This window comes from Bidens hawaiensis, unplaced genomic scaffold, assembly GCF_021521415.1.
Source record: "Bidens hawaiensis isolate Kalapana, Puna unplaced genomic scaffold, B.hawaiensis_p1.1 tig00012652_1, whole genome shotgun sequence".
Lineage (NCBI taxonomy): Eukaryota > Viridiplantae > Streptophyta > Magnoliopsida > Asterales > Asteraceae > Bidens > Bidens hawaiensis.
Window position 1 is genome coordinate 272,995 of NW_027492048.1, and position 16,060 is coordinate 289,054.

At 40.9% G+C, this 16,060-nt stretch overlaps 1 protein-coding gene across 1 annotated transcript; it reads left to right on the forward strand.

Annotated features, from left to right (window-relative positions):
- The first annotated feature begins 1,196 nt into the window (after window positions 1-1,196).
- On the forward strand, window positions 1,197-2,493 carry LOC143541854 (uncharacterized). The gene is made up of 3 exons (XM_077034562.1): window positions 1,197-1,386; window positions 1,458-2,044; window positions 2,122-2,493. Exons 1-3 carry the CDS (start codon window positions 1,197-1,199, stop codon window positions 2,491-2,493), a joined length of 1,149 nt encoding a protein of 382 aa, XP_076890677.1.
- The last annotated feature ends 13,567 nt before the right edge of the window (window positions 2,494-16,060 follow it).

Genomic DNA, 16,060 nt, shown 5'->3' on the forward strand with positions numbered 1-16,060 from the left:
AAAAGTTATAATAGTATACCGATTGAATTGACGGACGGATACATGATTGAGTAGCCGGCAACCCAAAATATAAAACCTAATTGACTAATTGTGGCCTACCTGGTTGTGAAGAAGGAAATAACAGATTACAGAAGCGTAAGGTAAGGGGACGGAGTACGGACACCGACGGTCGACGGAGACACGGAGTCCACGGACTCACGGAGGGATGGACGAAGTAGACAGAAGCTTGATCTGAAGAGGGACGGACGAAGTGGTCAGAAGCTTGATTGGAATGAGTAGCCTTCAGGAGTCTTGAGTCTTGAAGAAAGTTGAAGACTTGAGGTAGGTAAGGTGTATGCAGTAGTTATAATGTTAACTTGGAAGACTTGAAGGTAGGTAACGTGTATGCAGTATTATAATGTAAAACATAATAATGTTAACTTATATTGCTATTATATTTATTTGTTGCTAGCTACTACTTTATTAGGTATATTGATTTATTTAATATTTTAATATAGATATGTATATAAGTAAAATTGTGTATTATACTATTATGTATAATGTATACTTGACTAATTGAGTATAATTAATAATTTTGCTTTGAAATAATAGGAATATGCCTCCTAAACAGCTATCCGGTGCTCAAAAGCGTAAAAAAAGAAAACGAGATGATGCAATAAAAAAGTCTCAAGCTGGTGCTATGCATAAATTTATACAAAAACCGGCAGTTGAAAAGCCTATTGAAGAGCAAGAGGTTGAAGAGCAAAAACATGTTAATGAACAAGATCATGTGGAAGTAGTAGTTGAAGAGCCGGAAGATGAAGAGCATGTTGAGGCTAAATTAAATGAAGAGCATGCCAAGCATCATGTTGATATATTTGATCCAAGAAGGTGGGAAGGACTTAATTCTGATGTGATTAAACTTTTGGTTGAGAAAGGTCCTAAAAGAGATAATAATATAGTAAATGGTCCGTATGATAAGCATAAAAGACGATTTTCATCAGCTTTATATACAAGAACTTTTATCAAATTTGGAGAAATGTGATCGCCCATGGCTAGTATATTCGATAGAGGTAGACAAGATATTTTGTTTTTGTTGTAAAGTGTTTAGAAAAGGGCTCCCGAATGGTAATTTGGATGGGGAAGGTTATAATAATTGGCACCATGCTTCAACTAGTGTCAAAAACCACGAAGTTTCCTTGGATCATCTTACAAATATGAATGGTTGGTTTGATATGCGTAAAAGATTAAAGCTGAACGAAACAATTGATAAAACTCAGTACGAGCAATTCAAGAAAGAAAGAGACTATTGGATACAAGTCCTTTTAAAAATCATTGCATTAGTCAAGTTTCTTGCTAAAAATAATTTAGCATTTCGTGGAACAAAAGAAAAGTTGTATCAAAAAGGTAATGGTAATTTTTTTTACTTCAGCCACATTGTAACTAATTTACTTCTTATTTGAATTTGTTTTTAATAGGTAATGGAAATTTCTTGGGTCTTATTGAAATTTTGGAAGAGTTTGACCCTGTTATCAAAGAGCATGTCCGATGGATCATAAATGATGAGGTTCATGTTCATTATCTTGGACACAACATCCAAAACGAGTTAATTTTTTTGTTGGCTCAAGAAATTAAAAAAGAAATCATAAAGCAGATAAAGGAAGCAAATTATTATTCAATCATATTGGACTGCACTCCAGATTCAAGTCACCAGGAACAGATGACTATAATTGTGAGGTATTTAAAGTTCTCTTCTAATTCGGTTGCTGTCGAGGAGTCCTTTTTAGGGTTTTTGGATGTTAATGATACCATGGGGAAAGGATTATTTGATATTACAGTTGAGGAGTTAAAGTCTCTTGGTTTAGAACTGGATGATATGCATGGTCAAGGTTATGACAATGGAGCAAACATGAAAGGAAAACACCAAGGAGTGAAAACGAGATTTTTAAACGAGAATCCTAGAGCATTTTACACTCCTTGTGGTTGCCATTCTCTTAATCTTACATTATATGATATGGCTACCATTTCTACTAAAGGAAAGAGTTTTTTTTTGGAAAGATCCAACGTATGTATACTATCGTTACAAATTCTAATAATCGATGACAAATTTTGAAAGATAATGTTAAATCTTGGAGTCTGAAGTCTTTGTCTCAAACGCGTTGGGAAAGTCGTGTCGAAAGTGTTAAAGCTATTAAATTGCAACTTGCTGATGTACAAGAGGCTTTACTTGAAGTTGGAGAAAAAGATGGTGATCTTGCAATTGCAGATGAAGCAACTACAATAACAGAAAATATTGGTTTTGACTTTTTGGTATCAATTATCATCTGGTATGAAGTGTTAGACAAGGTGAATATAGTGAGCAAAAGGTTGCAATCGAAAAATATGCACCTAGAGATTGCTATTAAAGAAATAAAGAGATTGATTGACTTCTTCAAGGAATTTAGAGAAAATGGTTTTTCAAAAGTAATAGATGAAGCTGAGAAGATTGCTTTTGAAATGGGCATCAACGTGTAAATAAAAGGAAAAAACAAAGTGATAAGTGTTCAAGTAGCCAAGAAGCTTCATTTACTCCTCAAGAGAATTTTAGAGTAAATTATTTTTTATATATTATTGATCAAGCTATTACTTCTCTTGAGACAAGATTTGATCAATTAAAAAATTATGAGAAATTATTTGGATTTTTGTTTCCACAAAACTTGAGGGGAATTGAAGATGAAGATCTTAAGTTATCCTGTAATTTTCTTGAAAATGCACTAAAGTTTGAAGGAAGATCGGATATTGATGGTGAGGAGCTTTATATGGAGTTAAGCTCATTAGACACATTATATACCATGGAATTTAGTAGCCTTATTGAAGTTTTGAAGCATTTTAACGAGACCTAAGAAAATTTCCCAAATGCAAGGATTGCATATAGAATATTGTTAACTATTCCAGTCACAGTGGCATCCGCAGAAATAAGTTTTTCAAAGTTGAAGTTATTAAAATCTTATTTACGATCCACAATGTCCCAAGAAAGACTTAATGGATTGGCGATGATAGCCATCGAGAGCGAAATTTTAGATAGTATAAACTGCGAAGAGGTGATCAAACAATTTGCTGTCAAGAATGCTAGGAGAACTTCACGAATCATCGGTTAGAGGTTAGCTATTATTGTATTTGAGTTTAATGTAAGGCCCCGTTACCGGTAGCCCTACTTTCGTGTTGGATTTACTCATAAACGCAGTTCTAAATATCAGAGTTAATTAAAACATTCGCGGAATATAAAAGCTTTCATAAAACATTTCATAACAAAACACGTCTTGTCTTAAAACATCATTTTGTCTTTCAAAATTAACGAAACATTAAACTTAAACGTCTTGAGTCTTCCGATGCCAGCCTCTTATTCGGTGCCACGTGTCTCCTCAAGCGCGCTGCCTCATCCTACTCACCTGCGTGCATACTAAAAGTCAGCTACGCTGAGTGAGTTCTAGTTAATCACATAATCATATAATACCTTCTTACATTTCATACTTAACCTCTTAACTTTCTTTCATACACACATAATTGCATATACTTTCATTCTTACCTTCATACTTTCTTTACATACATAATCATACGTTTTAAAGAGCCTTTTGCCCTATAACCTCACAGATATTATAAGGGTCTGGTCCATAACATCACAGATATTATAAGGGTCTGGTCCCTAACATCACAGATATTATAAGGGTCTGGTCCCTAACATCACAGATATTATAAGGGTCTGGTCCCTAACATCACAGATATTATAAGGGTCTGGTCCAAAACATCACAGATATTATAAGGGTCTGGTCCCTAACATCACAGATATTATAAGGGTCTGGTCCCTCTTCGTTACCATACAACCGTGCCTTTCCTTTGTTTATTAACTTTATCACATTCATACATATGAGCAAATACATTATACTCACCTTATACGTAACACTACAACCTGACAGTACGTGCTATATCCGAAGATCGTTCACGTACTGTAACATCCTAAAATTTATAATGTTGAATAAAGAAAGTTATGTTTAGTAATTTCACGTTTTAGTTATTTAATGTCGAGTAAGGAACGGGTCTTGGGCTTAGTTATTTTATGAACTCGGCCTGTCTCGACCCGTAGGAAGCCAACCCGAGCCTAACCAAACCCGTTGTATATAAACGAAAGTTCTTGACACTTCCACCATTTTCACCATCTTCCTTCACTTACACCCACCCAAACACTCTCATTTCTAGAGAGAGAAGCTAGAGAGAGAAAGTTCTCAAATCACAAATCCGAGTCCACAATCTTGTTCCTAATCGTTTTTGGTAAGTCCCCCTCGAAAATCATCCGTTTTCATAACCATTTTCGACCTCAAATCGAGCAAAAACTCCCATTTTCGTAACTTGAGTTTTCGGGTCAAAAACCGCCTTGTTTTGGTGTCAAAATACAAGCTTTTGTGTTTAAAAGTACTAGGGATCGATAGCCCTTTCAATCCCGAGCATTTCCATGTCAAAAACTTCGATTTTGGGTCAAAAATCTGGAAAATCTGGAAAACCCGTGGGTTTCTCCGTCGCCCAGCTTGAAGGAGTCGAATCAGACTCATTCGATCGAACCAGTCGATCGAATCAGTCCATTCGATCGAATGCGTAGATCGAACAAGTCCAGTCGACCGAATAGGGAAGCAACCGAATGGTCTCCAACTCATTCGATCGAATAAGTTTCGTATTCGATCGAATGAGTGTTGTATTCGATCGAACGTGTTCCTATTCGATCGAACGTGTTCCTGTTTGATCGAACGTGTTCCTATTCGATCGAACGTGTTCCTGTTTGATCGAACGTGTTCCTATTCGATCGAACGTGTTGTATTCGATCGAACGTGTTCCTATTCGATCGAATCAAGCCAGAACCAAGTTGTTTCCAAGATTCGCTTGAAGTGAAGTTCGTTTATGAAATAAATTAAAAACCTAATGGAAAATGTGTTAAGGCGGTTATCGAAAATGAGTAGTAGTAATAGTAGTAGCAGTAATTGATACGTGTAAATATTATACAGTTAGCCGTGCGCAGCTCAAGAGGAGAATAACTATTAACGGAGAGCGTAACAGTATTCAGGTGAGTTTCTATCCCCATTCCTTGTTATGTTTTCGGGGCTGTGTGCATACTCGATGTGTTGTTAATACATTCATCCTAAGTGATAAGTGTATGCCATATGTGATATATGTGATGGATATGAATGATTGCCTGTCGGTACGCGAACGATCTTCGGATATTGCGCGTACTGTCAGGTCAAAAATAAAGGTACGGATATTATATATCGAAGATTTATGAACATTACAAATGAATACTTGTCGGGGCGTGAACGATCTTCGGATATTGCACGTATCGACAAGAGGTATGGTTGTTAAATGAATGATGTAAAGAACGCTTAGGGTGTTCTTATGCTATGATGTAATTATTGTATATGTGAAGTAGGTGTATGCAGGTACACGAATGGTATGTGAGTTCTATGATCGACATAGTAAGTTAGGATGGCAAATCCCTCTAGCTTTTGTCGGACATAGACTCGGCTGGTGATGGCGTAGTTGAGGACTGCGGGCCTTATACGTAAAGTAGATGATAGATGTAAACGTAGTTAAGGACTGCGGGCCTTATACGTAAAGTAGATGATATATGTAAACGTAGTTAAGGACTGCGGGCCTTATACGTAAAGTAGATGATAGACGTAAACGTAGATAGGGACGGTGGGCCTTATACGCGTTACAGATAATAGACGACAACGTAGTTAAGGACTGCGGACCTTATACGTATTATAGATAGGCATCAGCATAGGAAAGGACTGTGGACCTTATACGTGCTGTAGTTGTATTGTGGTAGCATAGGGGAGGACTGCGGACCTCGTACGTGCTATGGTTTAGGTTGCAACATAGGGGAGGACTGTGGACCTTGTACGTGTTGTGGATGTAGGATGGTATAGGGAAGGACTGCGGACCTTGCACGTACCATAAAGGGTGAACATAGGTAAGGACCGCGGACCTTTTACGCGTTCACGACCTTGAGTACAGGTATAGACGGCGGACTATGAACGTACTCACGGTAGACTGAGGTTAGTGGTTATAATTATGTGTGTATGTATGGTAGTAAGTGTGTATGTAGAACAGGAGGGTAACTAGTGAAGTATGGATATGTATCTACGGATATGTATGTATGTGTATGTATTGTATGGCGTTCGATTAACTAGAACTCACTCAGCGTAGCTGACTTTTAGTATGCACGCAGGTGAGCTGATTACAGAGTTAGCATGAGGACGACACACGGCATGGATTGAACGGCTGGCATCTGAAGAAAGAAGTAAAGATGTTTTAAATATAAAGTTTTGTGTTATGGTATCAAAGAAAAGTTTAACGTTTTGTAACAAATGATTGATGTTTTATATTCCGCGAAAAGTTTTAATAAACTCTGATTGAAGAACTGTGTTTATGAGTAAATCCGACGCTAAAGTAGGGCTACCGGGTTCGGGGCCTTACAAGTTGGTATCAGAGCATAAGTTCGAGAGATTTAAGCATCCTACATGCTTAGACTCGAACAGAAAATGGGATTTAAGTAAGAAAGGAAAGAAGATGCCAGTTCAAGAATGCCATGTGTCGCTCAAGCAAGATCAGTAAAGGTAAAGTGTATGATTAAATGATATATGATAATGAGAAAAGAAAGATATGTGAACGTCAGGGATAGGAATAATTGATTGTTTGATTTGACAAAACTGCTTAAGTAGAACCAGCACAAATAGACTCATAAAGGGAAGTGTATAGGACACGGAAAGTAACGTGATCAGCTAATCACAACTGGCCACTGTTATTACCTGTTAGCCTTACTATCCTTGTACTAAATAGTTCCTTGAGTGATGATGTTTGTGTTTTTTTTCCCTTTTAGAATACGGATGGCTGGAGCTGGAGAATTTGTGGGAACTGGGGGTCGCACAGGACGTCGTGGCAGGCCTCGTCTTGTCCGGCAACCCTCGGTAGAAGAAGCTTCCCACACCGAAGATGAAGGAAGCGCAGCTGGAGGAGACCAGAACAACAATGAAGAAGTTCAACTTAGCCCTGCAGTTCAAGCAGCCATTGTTCAAGCTGTAGTTGCTGCTGTGAAGAACCTGAATCCCGAAGGATCTGCTGGAAGCCGTGAGCGAACTGCTGAAGGGGCAGGGGGTGATGGTAAGGAGGTTGGGGAAGGAGAAAGAGGGGCCTCGAGCGAGGATAAGTCTGTGAAAGTCGATGATATGAGAAGAGGACAAGGTGGGTGCAGCTATAAGTCCTTCAAAGGATGCGACCCGCCGAAGCTGACTGGGTTGGGAGACGCAATCGCTACTCTCCAATGGATAACCACTATGGACAAGGTTATCCGCATTAGCGAATGCCGTCCCGACCAAGCTGTGGGTTATGCTACTCAGTCATTTGTGGAAGAAGCTATGTATTGGTGGGAAAGTGTGGAGCAGAGAAAGACTAGGGATGAGATCAAGGCGTTGAGATGGGACGATCTGAAAGAGTTGGTGATGAAGAAGTTCTGTGCAGATGCAGAGGTTGAAAGGACGGAAATGAAGTTCCTGAATTTGAAGGCCGGTATGATGACGCATCGTGAGTATACTACTGAATTCAGCCGACTATCTAGATTGGTGCCTGATATGGTTGACAATGAGGTCAAAAGAATCAAATGTTATGTGAGGGGATTGCCACAAAAAGTCCGCATGTTGGTCAGGGCAAATAAACCTGCTACTTTTGACTCTGCTGTTGAACTTGCAGAAGTGGTTTATGCTGACCTGGCTGAGGACGATGTGGTGGTGGGGGAAAAGAAGGAGAAGAAATGGGCTACCTCTGCTAAGCGGTCTGGCGAGATGGTGACAACAACTGATGAGAGGAAGGCCAAGGTTGGGAACAAGGATGCATGTAAGACGTGTGGGCAAGTGCACCTGGGAGAATGCAAGACTGGGACAGACAGGTGCTATCGGTGTGGAAAGAGTGGGCATTATTCTCGAGAATGCCCTGATCGTCCAAAGTGCTTCAAATGCGGAAAAGCTGACCACATGGCTAGGGATTGCAAGGAATCAGGGGCGGTAGGTGCGAAAGGATGAAGACTTTGGGAAACTGCAGAGAGGAACACCTGATGAAGGAATAATTGCTCATGCAATGGTTTTATTAAATTACATTTGCTTAAGAACTTGTTTTGTGTTAAGGTCTAAAAACTTATGTTTATCTGTGGCGTGTAATTATTTTGAGTTTGGTTAAGAATGATTATTATGTTATGGTGAAATGTTGTTTTAGACAATAGTGTTAAAAGTACTAATCGAAACCCTTAGAAGGATGAGATGAGTCTTGGTGCATCGAGGGTCTCATGGACAAGCTACCTTAAATAGCTAAAACACATGACCACCATTCGATGGCTGTAAAGTCGGAAGTAGGAAGGGTAACTCAGAAAGCGAAGGCATTTCTATAAAACGTGTAAATGTAAGAAGTTTTCCTTTTTAGGGAATAAGTTAGGTTTCGGGGACGAAACCTCTTTAAGGAGGGAAGACTTGTAACATCCTAAAATTTATAATGTTGAATAAAGAAAGTTATGTTTAGTAATTTCACGTTTTAGTTATTTAATGTCGAGTAAGGAACGGGTCTTGGGCTTAGTTATTTTATGAACTCGGCCTGTCTCGACCCGTAGGAAGCCAACCCGAGCCTAACCAAACCCGTAGTATATAAACGAAAGTTCTTGACACTTCCACCATTTTCACCATCTTCCTTCACTTACACCCACCCAAACACTCTCATTTCTAGAGAGAGAAGCTAGAGAGAGAAAGTTCTCAAATCACAAATCCGAGTCCACAATCTTGTTCCTAATCGTTTTTGGTAAGTCCCCCTCGAAAATCATCCGTTTTCATAACCATTTTCGACCTCAAATCGAGCAAAAACTCCCATTTTCGTAACTTGAGTTTTCGGGTCAAAAACCGCCTTGTTTTGGTGTCAAAATACAAGCTTTTGTGTTTAAAAGTACTAGGGATCGATAGCCCTTTCAATCCCGAGCATTTCCATGTCAAAAACTTCGATTTTGGGTCAAAAATCTGGAAAATCTGGAAAACCCGTGGGTTTCTCCGTCGCCCAGCTTGAAGGAGTCGAATCAGACTCATTCGATCGAACCAGTCGATCGAATCAGTCCATTCGATCGAATGCGTAGATCGAACAAGTCCAGTCGACCGAATAGGGAAGCAACCGAATGGTCTCCAACTCATTCGATCGAATGAGTTTTGTATTCGATCGAATGAGTGTTGTATTCGATCGAACGTGTTCCTATTCGATCGAACGTGTTCCTGTTTGATCGAACGTGTTCCTATTCGATCGAACGTGATGTATTCGATCGAACGTTCCTGTTTGATCGAACGTGTTCCTATTCGATCGAACGTGATGTATTCGATCGAACGTGTTCCTATTCGATCGAACGTGTTCCTATTCGATCGAATCAAGCCAGAACCAAGCTGTTTCCAAGTTCGCCCAAGGTTTAACTTCGCCTGAAGCGAAGTTCGTCTATAAAATAAATTAAAAACCTAATGGAAAATGTGTTAAGGCAGTTATCGAAAATAAAATTTTTCCAAGCTGACCTGGCAGCTTAACCCCAGCCAGGGGCTCTGCCCCTTGGACCCCGCTAGGGGCTGCCGCCCCTAGAACCCCGCTACCAGGGGCGCTGCCCCCGGACCCCCGTTCGTTGTGGGTCATATAAAGATAGAAACGCAACATAAGTAGTAGTAGCTAATTGATACGTGTAAATATTATACAGTTAGCCGTGCGCAGCTCAAGAGGGGAATAACTATTAACGGAGAGCGTAACAGTATTCAGGTGAGTTTCTAGCCCCATTTATGTGTTATGTTTTCGGGGCTGTGTGCATACTCGATGTGTTGTTAATACATTTATCCTAAGTGATAAGTGTATGCCATATGTGATATATGTGATGGTTATGAATGGTTGCTTGTCGGTACGCGAACGATCTTCGGATATTGCGCGTACTGTCAGGTCAAAAATAAAGGTACGAATATTATACATCGAAGATGTATGAACATTACAAATGAATACTTGTCGGGGCGTGAACGATCTTCGGATATTGCACGTATCGACAAGAGGTATGGTTGTTAAATGAATGATGTAAAGAACGCCTAGGGTGTTCTTATGCTATGATGTAATTATTGTATATGTGAAGTAGGTGTATGCAGTTACACGAATGGTATGTGAGTTCTACGTTCGACATAGTAAGTTAGGATGGCAAATCCCTCTAGCTTTTGTCGGACATAGACTCGGCTGGTGATGGCGTAGTTAAGGACTGCGGGCCTTATACGTAAAGTAGATGATAGATGTAAACGTAGTTAAGGACTGCGGGCCTTATACGTAAAGTAGATGATAGACGTAAACGTAGATAGGGACGGTGGGCCTTATACGCGTTACAGATAATAGACGACAACGTAGTTAAGGACTGCGGACCTTATACGTATTATAGATAGGCATCAGCATAGGAAAGGACTGTGGACCTTATACGTGCTGTAGTTGTATTGTGGTAGCATAGGGGAGGACTGCGGACCTCGTACGTGCTATGGTTTAGGTTGCAACATAGGGGAGGACTGTGGACCTTGTACGTGTTGTGGATGTAGGATGGTATAGGGAAGGACTGCGGACCTTGCACGTACCATAAAGGGTGAACATAGGTAAGGACCGCGGACCTTTTACGTGTTCACGACCTTGAGTACAGGTATAGACGGCGGACTATGAACGTACTCACGGTAGACTGAGGTTAGTGGTTATAAATATGTGTGTATGTATGGTAGTAAGTGTGTATGTAGAACAGAAGGGTAACTAGTGAAGTATGGATATGTATCTACGGATATGTATGTATGTGTATGTATTGTATGGCGTTCGATTAACTAGAACTCACTCAGCGTAGCTGACTTTTAGTATGCACGCAGGTGAGCTGATTACAGAGTTAGCATGAGGACGACACACGGCATGGATTGAACGGCTGGCATCTGAAGAAAGAAGTAAAGATGTCTTAAATATAAAGTTTTGTGTTATGGTATCAAAGAAAAAGTTTAACGTTTTGTAACAAATGATTGATGTTTTATATTCCGCGAAAAGTTTTAATAAACTCTGATTGAAGAACTGTGTTTATGAGTAAATCCGACGCTAAAGTAGGGCTACCGGGTTCGGGGCCTTACAAGTTGGTATCAGAGCATAAGTTCGAGAGATTTAAGCATCCTACATGCTTAGACTCGAACAGAAAATGGGATTTAAGTAAGAAAGGAAAGAAGATGCCAGTCCAAGAATGCCATGTGTCGCTCAAGCAAGATCAGTAAAGGTAAAGTGTATGATTAAATGATATATGATAATGAGAAAAGAAAGATATGTGAACGTCAGGGATAGGAATAATTGATTGTTTGATTTGACAAAACTGCTTAAGTAGAACCAGCACAAATAGACTCATAAAGGGAAGTGTATAGGACACGGAAAGTAACGTGATCAGCTAATCACAACTGGCCACTGTTATTACCTGTTAGCCTTACTATCCTTGTACTAAATAGTTCCTTGAGTGATGATGTTTGTGTTTTTCCCTTTTAGAATACGGATGGCTGGAGCTGGAGAATTTGTGGGAACTGGGGGTCGCACAGGACGTCGTGGCAGGCCTCGTCTTGTCCGGCAACCCTCGGTAGAAGAAGCTTCCCACACCGAAGATGAAGGAAGCGCAGCTGGAGGAGACCAGAACAACAATGAAGAAGTTCAACTTAGCCCTGCAGTTCAAGCAGCCATTGTTCAAGCTGTAGTTGCTGCTGTGAAGAACCTGAATCCCGAAGGATCTGCTGGAAGCCGTGAGCGAACTGCTGAAGGGGCAGGGGGTGATGGTAAGGAGGTTGGGGAAGGAGAAAGAGGGGCCTCGAGCGAGGATAAGTCTGTGAAAGTCGATGATATGAGAAGAGGACAAGGTGGGTGCAGCTATAAGTCCTTCAAAGGATGCGACCCGCCGAAGCTGACTGGGTTGGGAGACGCAATCGCTACTCTCCAATGGATAACCACTATGGACAAGGTTATCCGCATTAGCGAATGCCGTCCCGACCAAGCTGTGGGTTATGCTACTCAGTCATTTGTGGAAGAAGCTATGTATTGGTGGGAAAGTGTGGAGCAGAGAAAGACTAGGGATGAGATCAAGGCGTTGAGATGGGACGATCTGAAAGAGTTGGTGATGAAGAAGTTCTGTGCAGATGCAGAGGTTGAAAGGACGGAGATGAAGTTCCTGAATTTGAAGGCCGGTATGATGACGCATCGTGAGTATACTACTGAATTCAGCCGACTATCTAGATTGGTGCCTGATATGGTTGACAATGAGGTCAAAAGAATCAAATGTTATGTGAGGGGATTGCCACAAAAAGTCCGCATGTTGGTCAGGGCAAATAAACCTGCTACTTTTGACTCTGCTGTTGAACTTGCAGAAGTGGTTTATGCTGACCTGGCTGAGGACGATGTGGTGGTGGGGGAAAAGAAGGAGAAGAAATGGGCTACCTCTGCTAAGCGGTCTGGCGAGATGGTGACAACAACTGATGAGAGGAAGGCCAAGGTTGGGAACAAGGATGCATGTAAGACGTGTGGGCAAGTGCACCTGGGAGAATGCAAGACTGGGACAGACAGGTGCTATCGGTGTGGAAAGAGTGGGCATTATTCTCGAGAATGCCCTGATCGTCCAAAGTGCTTCAAATGCGGAAAAGCTGACCACATGGCTAGGGATTGCAAGGAATCAGGGGCGGTAGGTGCGAAAGGATGAAGACTTTGGGAAACTGCAGAGAGGAACACCTGATGAAGGAATAATTGCTCATGCAATGGTTTTATTAAATTACATTTGCTTAAGAACTTGTTTTGTGTTAAGGTCTAAAAACTTATGTTTATCTGTGGCGTGTAATTATTTTGAGTTTGGTTAAGAATGATTATTATGTTATGGTGAAATGTTGTTTTAGACAATAGTGTTAAAAGTACTAATCGAAACCCTTAGAAGGATGAGATGAGTCTTGGTGCATCGAGGGTCTCATGGACAAGCTACCTTAAATAGCTAAAACACATGACCACCATTCGATGGCTGTAAAGTCGGAAGTAGGAAGGGTAACTCAGAAAGCGAAGGCATTTCTATAAAACGTGTAAATGTAAGAAGTTTTCCTTTTTAGGGAATAAGTTAGGTTTCGGGGACGAAACCTCTTTAAGGAGGGAAGACTTGTAACATCCTAAAATTTATAATGTTGAATAAAGAAAGTTATGTTTAGTAATTTCACGTTTTAGTTATTTAATGTCGAGTAAGGAACGGGTCTTGGGCTTAGTTATTTTATGAACTCGGCCTGTCTCGACCCGTAGGAAGCCAACCCGAGCCTAACCAAACCCGTAGTATATAAACGAAAGTTCTTGACACTTCCACCATTTTCACCATCTTCCTTCACTTACACCCACCCAAACACTCTCATTTCTAGAGAGAGAAGCTAGAGAGAGAAAGTTCTCAAATCACAAATCCGAGTCCACAATCTTGTTCCTAATCGTTTTTGGTAAGTCCCCCTCGAAAATCATCCGTTTTCATAACCATTTTCGACCTCAAATCGAGCAAAAACTCCCATTTTCGTAACTTGAGTTTTCGGGTCAAAAACCGCCTTGTTTTGGTGTCAAAATACAAGCTTTTGTGTTTAAAAGTACTAGGGATCGATAGCCCTTTCAATCCCGAGCATTTCCATGTCAAAAACTTCGATTTTGGGTCAAAAATCTGGAAAATCTGGAAAACCCGTGGGTTTCTCCGTCGCCCAGCTTGAAGGAGTCGAATCAGACTCATTCGATCGAACCAGTCGATCGAATCAGTCCATTCGATCGAATGCGTAGATCGAACAAGTCCAGTCGACCGAATAGGGAAGCAACCGAATGGTCTCCAACTCATTCGATCGAATGAGTTTTGTATTCGATCGAATGAGTGTTGTATTCGATCGAACGTGTTCCTATTCGATCGAACGTGTTCCTGTTTGATCGAACGTGTTCCTATTCGATCGAACGTGATGTATTCGATCGAACGTTCCTGTTTGATCGAACGTGTTCCTATTCGATCGAACGTGATGTATTCGATCGAACGTGTTCCTATTCGATCGAACGTGTTCCTATTCGATCGAATCAAGCCAGAACCAAGCTGTTTCCAAGTTCGCCCAAGGTTTAACTTCGCCTGAAGCGAAGTTCGTCTATAAAATAAATTAAAAACCTAATGGAAAATGTGTTAAGGCAGTTATCGAAAATAAAATTTTTCCAAGCTGACCTGGCAGCTTAACCCCAGCCAGGGGCTCTGCCCCTTGGACCCCGCTAGGGGCTGCCGCCCCTAGAACCCCGCTACCAGGGGCGCTGCCCCCGGACCCCCGTTCGTTGTGGGTCATATAAAGATAGAAACGCAACATAAGTAGTAGTAGCTAATTGATACGTGTAAATATTATACAGTTAGCCGTGCGCAGCTCAAGAGGGGAATAACTATTAACGGAGAGCGTAACAGTATTCAGGTGAGTTTCTAGCCCCATTTATGTGTTATGTTTTCGGGGCTGTGTGCATACTCGATGTGTTGTTAATACATTTATCCTAAGTGATAAGTGTATGCCATATGTGATATATGTGATGGTTATGAATGGTTGCTTGTCGGTACGCGAACGATCTTCGGATATTGCGCGTACTGTCAGGTCAAAAATAAAGGTACGAATATTATACATCGAAGATGTATGAACATTACAAATGAATACTTGTCGGGGCGTGAACGATCTTCGGATATTGCACGTATCGACAAGAGGTATGGTTGTTAAATGAATGATGTAAAGAACGCCTAGGGTGTTCTTATGCTATGATGTAATTATTGTATATGTGAAGTAGGTGTATGCAGTTACACGAATGGTATGTGAGTTCTACGTTCGACATAGTAAGTTAGGATGGCAAATCCCTCTAGCTTTTGTCGGACATAGACTCGGCTGGTGATGGCGTAGTTAAGGACTGCGGGCCTTATACGTAAAGTAGATGATAGATGTAAACGTAGTTAAGGACTGCGGGCCTTATACGTAAAGTAGATGATAGACGTAAACGTAGATAGGGACGGTGGGCCTTATACGCGTTACAGATAATAGACGACAACGTAGTTAAGGACTGCGGACCTTATACGTATTATAGATAGGCATCAGCATAGGAAAGGACTGTGGACCTTATACGTGCTGTAGTTGTATTGTGGTAGCATAGGGGAGGACTGCGGACCTCGTACGTGCTATGGTTTAGGTTGCAACATAGGGGAGGACTGTGGACCTTGTACGTGTTGTGGATGTAGGATGGTATAGGGAAGGACTGCGGACCTTGCACGTACCATAAAGGGTGAACATAGGTAAGGACCGCGGACCTTTTACGTGTTCACGACCTTGAGTACAGGTATAGACGGCGGACTATGAACGTACTCACGGTAGACTGAGGTTAGTGGTTATAAATATGTGTGTATGTATGGTAGTAAGTGTGTATGTAGAACAGAAGGGTAACTAGTGAAGTATGGATATGTATCTACGGATATGTATGTATGTGTATGTATTGTATGGCGTTCGATTAACTAGAACTCACTCAGCGTAGCTGACTTTTAGTATGCACGCAGGTGAGCTGATTACAGAGTTAGCATGAGGACGACACACGGCATGGATTGAACGGCTGGCATCTGAAGAAAGAAGTAAAGATGTCTTAAATATAAAGTTTTGTGTTATGGTATCAAAGAAAAAGTTTAACGTTTTGTAACAAATGATTGATGTTTTATATTCCGCGAAAAGTTTTAATAAACTCTGATTGAAGAACTGTGTTTATGAGTAAATCCGACGCTAAAGTAGGGCTACCGGGTTCGGGGCCTTACAGTTTTGTTGGTAGAGACTCATACACATACTCAAAGTGGGAGGGTTCGACGGGACGTACCTGCGCCGTCCATTTGTTAATGGCGGTATCATTATCATACTCTATACTCCAAGTAGCTCGGAGAACGGGGGTTCCTTAGTAGATTTGACGTATGTCAAGTGAACGGAAATAT

Bases quoted from the DNA above. Each gene is read 5' to 3' on its own strand.
- LOC143541854 (XM_077034562.1), top strand. From the start codon at position 1,197: ATGAATGGTTGGTTTGATATGCGTAAAAGATTAAAGCTGAACGAAACA. The intron at 1,387-1,457 runs GTAATGGTAATT...TGTTTTTAATAG, and splicing joins AGAAAAGTTGTATCAAAAAG to GTAATGGAAATTTCTTGGGT. The intron at 2,045-2,121 runs GTATGTATACTA...TGGAGTCTGAAG, and splicing joins TTTTTTTGGAAAGATCCAAC to TCTTTGTCTCAAACGCGTTG.